Genomic DNA, 12903 nt, shown 5'->3' with positions numbered 1-12903 from the left:
AGCTTCTGGAGGTTCTGAAGGCCCTGGCTGAATCCCCACATTTCTCCAGCCTCCTCATTGTCTGACTCGAGTGCCAGCTGCAGAGGCTGCTGGTGCAGCACTACACCAGCCTCCTTGCTGTCGGAATCAGCTACTAGCTGCACAGGCTGCTGACAGGCCACAACAGTTCCGTTTGTGTTAGTTTTCACTCTTGCAATTAAAGTACTTAGTAAAAATTTATAAAAGACTTCTGCATCTATCATATTCATTATTGTCTTATTCTGAACCTATAAATGACTCACATTCAAATTTGCATAATGTTTAATTTTGAAGTAAGATGGGGTTGTATCAGTACTTAGGATTTCCCTGAAATGTGCTATTTAACCAGAGATGCCTAACCTCTGGTATACAACTGTATGTGTTTAGTGAAACTGCAAGGCGTTTTCTAAAAGTATAATGGAATATTTAGACTACTATTATTTATTTATTTATTTAAATTTATATACCGCCCTTCTCCCGAAGGACTCAGGGTGGTAAACAGCCAAAGGTAAACACACAGAAGACAAAAATTTAAGAACACTTAAAAAAAAAAAATTAAACAATTTTGGCCCAACAATTAAAATACCGCTTTTAAAATTAAAATTAAAATTAAGCAATTGGAGAAGTTAGGCCAGCCCGGAAATAAAAAAGTCTTGAGGGCCCGGCGGAAAGTACGTAAATCCGGAATCCTTCATATCTCCGGGGGGTGCTTGTTCCAGAGGGCAGGTGCTCCCACAGAGAAAGCTCTCCCCCTGGGGGCCGCCAATCGACATTGTTTGACCCACGGCACCCTGAGGAGCCCCTCTCTGTGGGAGCGTACTGGCCGGTGGAAGGCTCTCGGTGGCAGAAGACGGTCTCGTAGGTACCCAGGTCCTAAGCCATGGAGCGCTCTAAAGGTGGTCACCAACACCTTGATGCCAGCTTATTAGAATAAGATAACTCTATTTTAAGAAACCTATTTGTCCTATTACCCAAAACTGATATTCAAAACATAGAACACCTGTTACTTTTTTTTAAAAAAATGCATCACTCAATGAAGACATTCGATTGATACTCATAATGAATTTCTACTCCCTGCTTTCCAATTTATTTTTTTCTTCTCCTATAACACTGAGAGCTGTCAACTTACTGCGTTTCAGACATACTTTACTTCAATATCAGCAATCTCATTCAATATAAGGAATGAAGGTAATGATGGAAACTGCAATTCATCAATGTACAAATGATTTCAGATCATAATTTTCACTTACATTCTCCTTATGTAGGCTTTTGACTTTTCTCCTTTGGTGCATTAATGATGGCAGAATGTTGTCAAAATGCACCCAATAAAATGTAGCATTCAAATAGTTTATTGGAAACATGTAAATTCTGGAGAAGTGCTACCTAGAATTATTAGTTTAAGAATTATTTTTCTCCTTCTTGTACATTACAATATATTTCTCTGAAATGCTAACCTACTGATATTTACCTCGATGTATCTGTTTATTTAAGATTTCTTTATTATAGATTAATTTACATGAATTACCTTTGCAACAATTTGCTCTTCTAACTAATTTGGTTTTTGCATGTATACAATGAAAGAAATGTACATATTTAACTAGGAGCTGTGGGAATACCTATTAGATATGTTTATAAATACGTAAAGGAAAGAGCTACTCTTTCCATTAGTAGTTCGGTACTTCTTGTCTATGCTAGTTGCAAGCCAGTGCAATAGAGAGAAAATATAGCCTTTGGTATTCCATTATTGGTTGAGATAATGTTTTATTGTGGAACTAAACTGCTGCCGCTTGGAAATGAATGAGTAACTGAGTATTTTATATGCAGGTAGTTCTCGATTTATGACCATAATCAAACCAAAAATTTATGTTGTTAAGTGAGTTTTGCCCCCTTTTATGACCTTTCTAGCCACAATTGTTAAGTGAATCATTACAGTTGTTAAGTTATTAACACGGTTGTTAAGTGAAACTGGCTTCCCCATTGACTTTGCTTGTCAGAAAATTGCGTAGTTCGGAGAACCGATAGTAAAAATTCTGACTGGCCCCGCCCCCATCTATTCTCTGCCTCCCGAGTCCCAGCTGATCAGGAGGAAATGGGGATTTTACAGTAACCTTCCCCTGGATTGGGGAGGGAATGGAGATTTTACAATATCCTTCCCCTGGAGTGGGGTGGGAATGGAGATTTTACAGTATCCTTCCCCTGCCATGCCCACCAAGCCACACCCACAGAACCGGTAGTAAAAAAAATTGAAACCCACCACTGGCCCAGGACACTGCAACCATCATAAATGTGAGACAGTCACTAAGCACCCAAATTTTGATAACATGACCACGGAGATGCTGTAATGGTCGTAAGTGTAAAAAACCGTCGTAAGTCACTTTTTTCAATGCCATTGTAACTTTCAACGGTCACTAAATGAACTGTTGTAGGTCAAGGACTACCTGTAGTTTGTTCTGGATAAACTTACTGTCTGTTGGCCTGCCTGCATCTTTGGGCTGTACATAATTTCATCCATAAACATCAATTCAGAAATCTACAAACAGAAATAAATACGATCGGAATGATCTCAATTCAAGCCTTACCTCACTGTGCACATTCCAGCTGTCAAGAGTAACGTTAAAGAGAGCTTTCAGTGCTTCAATGGCACAATCCGTTTCTTGAAGAGACAATGGTGACATTTCTTGGTCTTCAGCTGTGATGTACTTATCTGTCCAGGTTATGCTAAATGCACTTTCCAAGGCTTGAGTCAACAGGGGCAATCCCTGGAGGTCATTGCGCAACTGGGATCTGATATCTGTGTGCAGGAGGGAAAGGAGGAAGAGGAGTCGTAGATCAAAGCACTTAATGTCTTCCACAAATTGCTGGTCCTTGCACTTTCTCAGAAGATTGCAAAGCATAGCTGCCAAGTTCAGTTCTAAGCTGAGTTTCTGGGCAGCTGGGCTATTAAAAACAATGTTGCAAAGGCATTTTAAAGCTTCCACTATGACAGGAAAATCAGTCACATCCTCCAAATTATCTTCCAAAGTATCCAGCTTTGCTAGCTTCATCAAGGTTTGCATGTTGGTCTTTGTTGTTACAGGAACTAAGACTTTCTTGTCTCTTGAGAGAATGCGAAGAGCTTCTAGACAAGTGACTCTATAGGATGTGTTTATATCTTTGCTTAATACTTGCAATATTCCCTCACATAGTTGCTAAATAAAGAAGACGGAAAAAACAGGTATTATTTCCTCTGGAATATACAAATCCATAATCACAAAATTTAATGATCCTCATAATGTTTATTTATTGTGTCCTCTGCCTGGTTTACTGCTAGAAAGTTATTTCAATAGAAAGTCTACTAGGTATACATTTAATATATGACCATTTTGTAGACATCAATGTATATTTTAATGACTTGTGGCCCCATTAAATGCTAACAAATCCATGAAAATATGTAGTGGTTTGCACTATTTCTAAAAGGTAAAGGCATATTTTTTTTCTCCTTCTTTATTACTTGCCCGGCTGCTGGTCCTATCTATTAGGGATATGGAATATTGTGGATTCAATTTCAGAAAAGTGCTTCAGAGCATGAAGGAATGAAAATGTAGCCTCTGGTTTTTACAAGCTTTTACAATGGTTGCAGCATGATTCTAAAGACTGAGCTGCTTTAAAGAATTGCAGATAGAAGCTCTGTTCGTATTCTCATTCATCCTAAAAAACCTCCTATACTACCACCTCTTACAATACTAGACAACACAGTATCACCAGTAAAGTCCTTCAAGTTTCTAGGTTCTATCATATCTCAAGACTTAAAATGGACACCTAACATCAAAAACTTCATCAAAAAAGCACAACAAAGAATATTCTTTCTGTGCCAACTCAGAAAGCTCAAACTGCCCAAAAGGCTGCTAATACAGGTCTACAGAGGAATTATTGAGTCTGTCATCTGCACCTCCATAACTGTCTAGTTTGGCTCTGCAACTAAACAAGACAGACACAGATTTCAATGGACAATTTGAAATGCAGAAAATCTGATTGCTACCAACCTGCCTTCCACTGAGGTTCTGTATATTCTGTATACTGCAGGAGTCAAAAAGAGGGCTGTGAAAATATCTACAGACCCCTCACATCCTGGACATAAATTGTTTCAACTTCTACCCTCAAAACGACGCTATAGGGCATTGCACACCAGAACAACTAGACACAAGGACAGTTTTTCCCCGAATGCCATCACTCTGCTTAACAACTAATTCCCACAACAATTTACTAAAGACTGTATTACTATTATTCTTCTCTTCCTTACTAGTATCTATCTCTTCCCACTTATTACTATAACCATATTGTTTGTATCTTTCAATTTATATTGTTTTTATTTGTTTCCTAGTACGATTTGATTGCTTATTAGTAACCTTGACTATCACTTAAGTGTTGTATCTTTTTATTCTTGCTGAATGTATTTTATTCTCCTTATGTACACTGAGAGCATATACACCAAATACAAATTCCTTGTGTGTCCAATCACACTTGGCCAGTAAAGAATTCTATTCTATTCTATTCTATTCTAAGTATATTTTGGGAATAAAATCAGAAAGACTGAATAGCTTTATTCTTGATTACTTATTGCGCATACCAGGGCTGGCTTACTAATAAGTCTTAAAAGTATTACTAAAAAAAACCTAACTTTCACCCACAACCGGATCTAAAATCTTGATTATTTTGAACAAATAACTGTTATAACAAAGACAATGACTAAAAGAATACAAAGCATGATCCAGAATCAGGACATGTCAGAATGTTTATATTCAGTTCTTAGGCTGTTCTCGGTTTCTCAGTCCCATTTGGTGTTTTGTGAGATGAAAACTCTCACACCTCAGTTAAAAACTTGTATTTCTCCAGTAATATCTATAGTCAGTTCATCCTTATGGATTTTTGCTGGAATCAAAGTTTATATCCAAATTATGATCCATTTCACTCTTGTGCTTCTTTGGTGTTGTTTTCGCTAACTTTGTACAAGCATACACTGGAAATAATCACTGTCAACCAAATAGAAACAATATGTTACTGTCCAAGATTTAGTTTAGAAATGTATTCCAGAATAGCAACAATCTAGCTGAGCTTGATAGTTATTACTATCAAAACTACGTAAATGAAACTAAAATAAAATAAACAGATCTGCAATAAACTTCTTCCACAATTTGGTGTGCCTCTTCTTTAAGGTAAAGGTAAAGGTTCCCCTTGCACATATGTGCTAGTCATTCCTGACTCTAGGGGGCGGTGCTCATCTCCATTTCAAAGCCGAAGAGCCAACACTGTCCGAAGGCATCTCCGTGGTCATGTGGCCGGCATGACTAAACGCCAAAGGTGCACAGAACGCTGTTACCTTCCCACCAAAGGTGGTCCCTATTTTTCTACTTGCATTTTTTACGTGCTTCGAACTGCTAGGTTGTCAGAAGCTGGGACAAATAACGGGAGCTCACCCCGTTACACAGCACTAGGGATTCGAACCGCTGAACTGCCGACTTTTCGATCTACAAGCTCAGCATCTTAGCCACTGAGCCACCTTCTTTAGAAACAAGCAATTATTTCAACAGGGTCTAATAACTGGAAAGCAAAATATAAGACCCCAAAATATCCAACTCATATGATGTCACATGAGCCAGTGTACAGGCAGTCCCCAGCGTTTCACCAAGATTTGTTTGCCAAGTACATGTTGTTCCTTGCCTCCTACACAAATAATTGTCATTGTGTCATGCTCAATTGACCTTAAGGTTTTGTAGTTCATTATTATGCTCAGGGTTTTTTTTTTTTTGTCCCAGGAACATCCCATTTCTAAGTTCTCAATGGATTTTAATTAAATCCTCAATAGGAGGCTTATCAAATGGACATGTTTTTAAATTTATTGACCTCAATAGAGGCATGTAGCTTTTCACTAGGCAGTATGGTTATAATGAAATACACAAGAACTCTACAAATAAATTAGATAATGAGCTGATCTCCCCTTTCCAGCTTCTATATAACTCATTCAGACTGTAGAAAGTCAACATCAATGCCACTATTGATTCTACATGACACAAAGTGAGACTACAAGACGTTATCTAATCCTTCCTGTTAAGTGTCCTTGACATTAGCAACCACAATTTTAACTGAGTTCAGGTAGGCAAAGGATTGGGGGGGAGAGACCCATTCTACCCTGATAAACCACTGTATCGGGGTGAAATCCAGCAGGTTCTGGAGAACTGGTAGCAGAAATTTTGAGTACTTTGGAGAACCGGCAAATACCACCTTTGGCTGGCCCCAGAGTGGGGTGGGAATGGAGATTTTGCAATATCCTTCCACCAGGAGTGGGGATTTTGCAGTATCCTTCTCCTGGAGTGGGGTGGGAATGGAGATTTTGCAGGACCCTTGCCCTGCCACACCCACCAAGCCGCACCCACCAAGCCACGCCCACCAAGTCCACCACAGAACCGGTAGTAAAAAAAATTGGATTTCACCACTGCACTGTATGTTAATTAACTAGTCTGATAAACTGTGCTAAGCCATAAATCATAATTTACAAAACACAATGGCCAAATTCATTCTCCACATTGAGCCTAACCGTATTGCCTAACATGGTGTTTCCAAACTTGGATTCTAATATCTGAGAAGACGATATTTAATCTAAATAGCTGGAGGAAACCAGCTTGGGGAACACTACGTTCGAATGATATGACCAGGCCATAGACAAGAAATAGCAGAGGATCTGATCTTTGACCACTGTAATCTGCCATTGTCAAGCGAAAGCCACATCTACAGAAACAAGACCCGATGAATCTTAAAAGGTAGACTGTCTGGCACATGAAACTTCCTGATGTAATAAATGGATTTGTTTTTAAAGGACACCAGGATGATTTGTGACTTTTGCTCCAACAGATTAATATGGCTGCTCGACAAAGAACATGGATGGTAATTGCTGCCCAAAGACTGCTTCTACATATAAAATTAAACCACACCAAGAGGATTTGTATTAAAACAAACAAGAAGGATGGATTTTCTACCTTTGGATAATACTGAAAATATTACAGTATAATTTATAATGGTTTTGACCATAAAAGTTCTTCTGGTGAAGTTTTAAACTACATGCTGGTCATTTGGGTTTAATAAGAAATATACTTCCTCAAACGTTACCAACCATAATCAAATGAACCTGAACTGTCTGGCAACTGAGATGAGACAAGGAAAAAAACCAGGGTAAACGGGCATAGACCTCAATAAAACCTTACAGTAGTAAATGGTAACAAAAGTTAACTAAGCCATATTTGTTTTTCAACAATTTAAAACATTTCCATAGTCAGCCTATCAAATTAATGAAGATAAACAAGTTTAAAATTTAAGCTAAGCAGACAGCCCTAAAATGTACTTTTAGCTGCAGAATGGATGAATGATTAGAAACAACTAATAAATTATTTAGTAGAAACAGAATCTGAACTACCCTTACTAAATTAAGATAAATCCTTTAAGCAGATCAGTGGCTGGGATTATATAACATGCCAATTATCAAACAATTGTGCTTGTTTTTGTCTTGGAATAATGTGAACAAATAAATCGCATTTAAGGGAAGTACCTCACTTTGAAACAATGGGTTGCTTTAGCTTATTAATTGCAATTATGACAGTGGTATATCGAAATGGTGATAATTTGTATTTTCTTAATGTCTATGGAGATTCTCAGTCAACCAGGTCATGGCTGTCTCAAAGGTGCTTTTTCAAAAGGCAAGTGGACTATATTTTTTCTTTGAGGAGGAAGAAGACGTTTAGCTTCTCATCCAAGAAGCTTCATCAATTCTGGCTGGGTAATGGAGTGATGGAAGGCTTAGTTCTGACAGGAACTAATTTGTATTTTCTGAGTTTTTATACCTGAACCAAACCTTTATATTATTTGAGGAAACAAACCAGGAACTGGCTAATTAAGCAATTACAATTTGCTTATCTGTAAATATAAGCCCTTTGTATCTGCATAGTTCTCTAGTTTCTAGAGAATGCATGCAGCCTCATGCCATGTGTTTATACTCTGTTCCTACTTTAAGGATTTATTCTTCCAGTAGCTTTCTCTTATGCAAATATCACAAGTATCAGTCCATATGTGTGTGTGTGTACTTTATTGTCAGAAGAAATCCAAGTATAAGGGAAACTTAGGATTCGGGTAAAAAATGCTAACTCCTGGAAACAACAAAAGGTCTCAGATTTATGAAACATTAATTAGATGCTAGCAATGCTGAAAGCAACTCCTTTACATGCAACATTTTTGGCGGAGTTTTTATATCTGCATTATTCAGAGACTTGCTTATAATTTCCATTTTCCTAAGTACACTATAATACTCTCAAAGGAACCATAATTTTTGTTTCCCTTTGTTGCTCTGATCCAACAGCTTGATGTCTTTTAGAATTGGGGCTCTCGTCAAATTCCCAAAACTTATTTCCTAGATTCACCAAAACCTAGAGGATATGTATGCTCTTTCTGAAATGCTAAATAACCAGTTTAAAAATTTTACTCCCAAATACCTTCCGGAAGGGTATTGATTACGTTAACAAGTTATGCAATAAAAAACACTATAAACATTCCTTTACATTTATTTCTACTGTCTACTTCTAATAAAATAGGATGATTTGGATTAATATTTTTTATTATAAGAAAATATTGCAGGTAGTCCTCGACTTACAACCATTCATTTAGTGAGGTTCGAAGTTACAACAGCACTGAAAAAGTGACTTATGACAGCTTTTCACACTTACAACCGTTGCAGCATCCCCATGGTCATGTGATCAAAATTCAGACACTTGACAACTGACTCGTATTTGTGACGGCTGTAGTGTCCCAGAGTCGTGAGATGGCCTTTTCAACCTTCTGATAAGCAAAGTCAATGGGAAAGCCAGATTCACTTAATAACCATGGTATTAATTTAACAGCTGCAACGATTCACTTAACAACTGTGGCAAGAAAGGTCATAAAATGAGGAAAAAGTCACTTAACAAATATCTCATTTAGCAACAGAAATTTTGGGCTCAATTGTGGTTGTAAGTCGAGGACTATGTATATACAGTAAAACCTCTTATTCTCAATACAAACCATCTGCAGAAACCATTCTGAAGGACAAATTTTTCATTTGTCTGTATCATTTTTCTTTTTTTATTATTTGAGTACCCACAACCAGAGAAACTTAATGTACATGTAAGTGTTTTCCAATTAGGGACAAGTCTGCATATAATGTAAAAAAATGATGAATCTAGTGTTACTAGAAAATGTAGGCTTGGGGTCCCTCTTGTATAATGCACAATAAGCCTGCAGTCACTATCAATTTATCTACTTTTTCAAAGCATCCTGAATCACCAACAATATTCCAATAATCCAGTTTGCATAATGTTAAAAACATTAAACTAAACAACCACCCATGTTTTTTAGTTCAAAGGCATGAACTAAACAAAAAAGCTTGAGAAGCAAACCAACAAATTAAACAGCTCATGTGCTTTTAGAATGCCTGATTCCTCTTTGGGAATGAAATCTTGGTTGTTGGTATTATCAATTCACTTGCCAGTTCTGAAAAATGTTTTTTTTCCCCTGTATCCTCAAGTACAATAACATAATTGTATTGCTGCTGTAAAAGCTGTCAGCCTCAATCACATGTGCACTACTCAATCAAACCAAACTTCATATATATTTTAATGGACACATAGTTTGATGCTTGTGGTTAACATGCTTACCTTTCTTTTTTCTTCATCTGATGACTCAAATTTAAAAGTAGCCCTATTCTGAAGAAATAAGCAAAAGTCATTAAAAAGTTAATATACATTTTTCATACAGGCTTACACAGTTTATTTTGCTAAAACAAACTTTAATTCAATGTCTGAACCTTTACCAAAATTGAGTTATTTTTCAATTAAACTTGAATAGATTAGCTAGCAATTCATTTGCCTTCCATGCCGATGTTTAATCTACTTAAGACTGCTCAGTTAGCGATTTTTCCCCAGCCAATTGACAAACCATCCTCTGAAATGCCAGCCTTAATACTCTGACAGTGCAATCCTAAGGATATGTACTTAGAATGAAACCTCATCAAGCTCAGAGGGGTTTATACAGGATTACTGTATCAGAATTATCACAATAGAGCTATTAGCAAAAGGTCCTTACCAAGACAGTGCCAAGATGGATTTTACAAAGTATGAGTTCATGGACAACAGGTTACCATGACTATTAACCATGGCAACGAAATGGGAGCTAGAAGGGGATATGCCTATTAAAATATTCAGCAGTGAAAGAGTTATTGGATCAACACTCTTCAAATATGTAGCAAGAAGCATCTCACAATTTAATCCCCATCCAAACTGGGACTATGCTATACAAGTAGTAATATGTTCTAACAAATTATAGGATGTGTTTTGACCCAAGTTAGAAAATTCTTTGAGAACATCCATCAAACAACAGAAATTTTAACTAGGGCCTAGCAGATTACTTTAACTAGACACTTCAATTATCTTTGCAATATACTAGTGAGTAGTTACTGATTAGCAGTGTTGCTAGAGTTCTCTCTCTAGTAGCTAGGCAACTACCTGGGGAGGGGATGTCAACAGAAGGTAATCTTGTGTAGAAGAGTACCCAAAGGAGTAGAGGAACTCAATTACTGGTACCCAACTCCTAACACACACACAAAAAACCCTCCAATCATTAGTCTATATATAGACAAATGAGGAATTTTGTTTTCCATTCTTCACATTATCAAAAAAATAAAATTCTAAAAATGAGGAAAGTTCAAAGAGTGCTAAAAATATGAAAAATTAAATCAGTTACTTGTTTTCATGGAATTTTGATTTTTGCCTTTTTTTTTGCCTTAGAGGTGTGTAAAATGTACACATAGTTCTAATTGTTATAGATTTAGAACCTTTAATATGATTAACAGTGTCATGCATTTTTGCTACAGACTTTGTTGAGTTCATAGCATAAGCTTGCATTTTCATATGCATACACAGAAGAGGAAGTAATTCATGACCCTAAAGGAAGTGAGAAAGGTTTTTGAGAATCTATGCATTATATTCTGGAAAAATATAAATACTGAAATAGCAGAAATTACAGCCTACAATAGTGATAGCGATCACCATGGCAGTCCGGGATATTGGGCAGAAAATGACAGCCATGATGGGTAAAATTAAATAGCATCGACAATAATAATAATAATAATAATAATAACTATAATAATAACTATAATAACTATAATAATAATAATAATAATAATAATAATAATAATAATAATAATAATCTATTAACCAGCCTCAAAGGCTGTGAATCTCACTAAAAATTAAATAATAATAATAATAATAATAATAATAATAATAATTCCTAGGTCCTTGGTTAGGACTTGAGCTGCTGAGCTATTAACCAGCCTCAAAGGCTGTGAATCTCACTAAAAATTAAATAATAATAATAATAATAATAATAATAATAGTTCCTAGGTCCTTGGTTAGGACTTGAGCTGCTGAGCTATTAACCAGTCTCAAAGGCTGTGAATCTCACTAAAGATTAACCAATAATAATAATAATAATAATAATAATAATGCAATTAAGAGAAAATAATGTTATTACTGGGAAAGATACAAGAAATGGGAGTAAGCCTAGAAAGAAAACCATCCTTGTTGTGGATAATAGGCAGAGCTGAATGCTCATATCTGGCAGAACAAAAAAGGCCAGCTTCCAATTACACAAAGGTATTGATGGCGTAGCATGGCATGGCACGGCAGAGGCAAGGCCAAAGCCGTTGCAATCTTATGCACTTTGCTGGGAGGAGCTGGTTATGCCCAGGATGCCTTCCATACAGCCCCACAAGAGAATCAACTTCACCCAGCCTTGTGCCCTCCAAAAGGCTTTGACGGGTGGAGATACCGGTAGATGATGGACAGATGGTGGATCAACGCAGCTGGAGGGCACCAGGTTGGGGAAGGTTGAGGCATCTCATTCATTACAGTGTGTGTGTGTGTGTGTGTGTGTGTGTGTGTGCAAGAACCGGCTTCTTTCGAGAGCAGCAAGGGAGGGTCCGTCAAGGCTGCCCGGACCCCAATGAAAGGCTGAAAGGCTCAAGAAGGACGCCCAGCTGGCAGCAGAGGCGGGGACATCCTAGCATCGGAGGCTTCTCCATCCTAGCACCGTGCAAGGGTGCGCGGACTGCAACTCCCATTCTCCCCAGGCTTAATACCAAATGGGAATTATGGGCGTTGTCTCTCCAGCACCTGGAAGGCGGATGATGGGAAAGGTGCCCCGAAGGCTGACAAAGCGGGGGTGGGGGGGGAGGTGGCGGTGCAGCTAACGGAGAACGAGAAGGACCAGCGGGATCTTGTCAGTACCTGCTCGTTGAAGCGGCTCAGGACCTGCTCGGCCCCGTCTCTCCCTCCGACCGCTGCCAGCGCCGCTTCCACCGCCATTCTCGACTAGGGCGCGGCCAGGCGGCCAGCTCGTTCTCGCGGCCAGGCAGCAGCAGCAGCAGCAACCACCGCCTCTTTTTTTTTTTTTTTTAACTCTTCTACCTTTGACCTCGAATGACGCCACGGTAAGCCCCGGCAACCGTCCCCGCCTCCTGGAGGCAAAAGCGGGCCCCGATTGGCTAAACGGAAAAACCGAAGAGGCGGGTGTCTCACCTTTTATTGGTCGAATGGTTATTTACATGGGGGTGGGGGGGGAATGTTGCGGAAGAAATGGGCGTGGTAGTTCTTAGAGGGTACTACATTTTCCGGCAGCCTTTGGGGTTCCCCCTTGGAGACGCTTTAAAGAAAGGATGTGAATGCATTGTGGGCTTTTGTTGTTGTTGTTGTTGTTGTTGTTGTTCGTTTGGCGGAGCGTTGTGCAATAAAGGAAAAGATGGAGGTGGGGAAGTTAAAATGCCAAGGCTTTCAT

The 12903-nt window shown here is 38.3% G+C and overlaps 1 protein-coding gene across 2 annotated transcripts in view; it reads right to left on the bottom strand.

Annotated features, from left to right (window-relative positions):
- RIC8B (RIC8 guanine nucleotide exchange factor B) overlaps positions 1-12616 on the bottom strand; it is a 34242-nt gene extending 21626 nt beyond the window's left edge. The window contains exons 1-3 of one of the 2 annotated variants that reach the window (XM_034403591.3): positions 12357-12616; positions 9729-9776; positions 2598-3206 (exon numbers count right to left, since the gene is read on the bottom strand). In XM_034403591.3, coding sequence (XP_034259482.1) covers positions 2598-3206; positions 9729-9776; positions 12357-12434 — 735 coding nt within the window. In that variant the 5' untranslated portion in view covers positions 12435-12616. The remainder of the gene's footprint in view (positions 1-2597; positions 3207-9728; positions 9777-12356) is intronic. The other variant, XM_087873813.1, reaches the window with a different exon arrangement.
- Positions 12617-12903: the final 287 nt, after the last annotated feature.

This window comes from Pantherophis guttatus, chromosome 7 (genome assembly GCF_059756535.1).
Source record: "Pantherophis guttatus breed Tessera chromosome 7, ASM5975653v1, whole genome shotgun sequence".
In the NCBI taxonomy this organism is placed as follows: Eukaryota; Metazoa; Chordata; class Lepidosauria; order Squamata; family Colubridae; genus Pantherophis; species Pantherophis guttatus.
The sequence above is the reverse complement of the archived record's forward strand: the minus strand, read 5'-3'. Positions and strand labels throughout refer to the sequence as shown.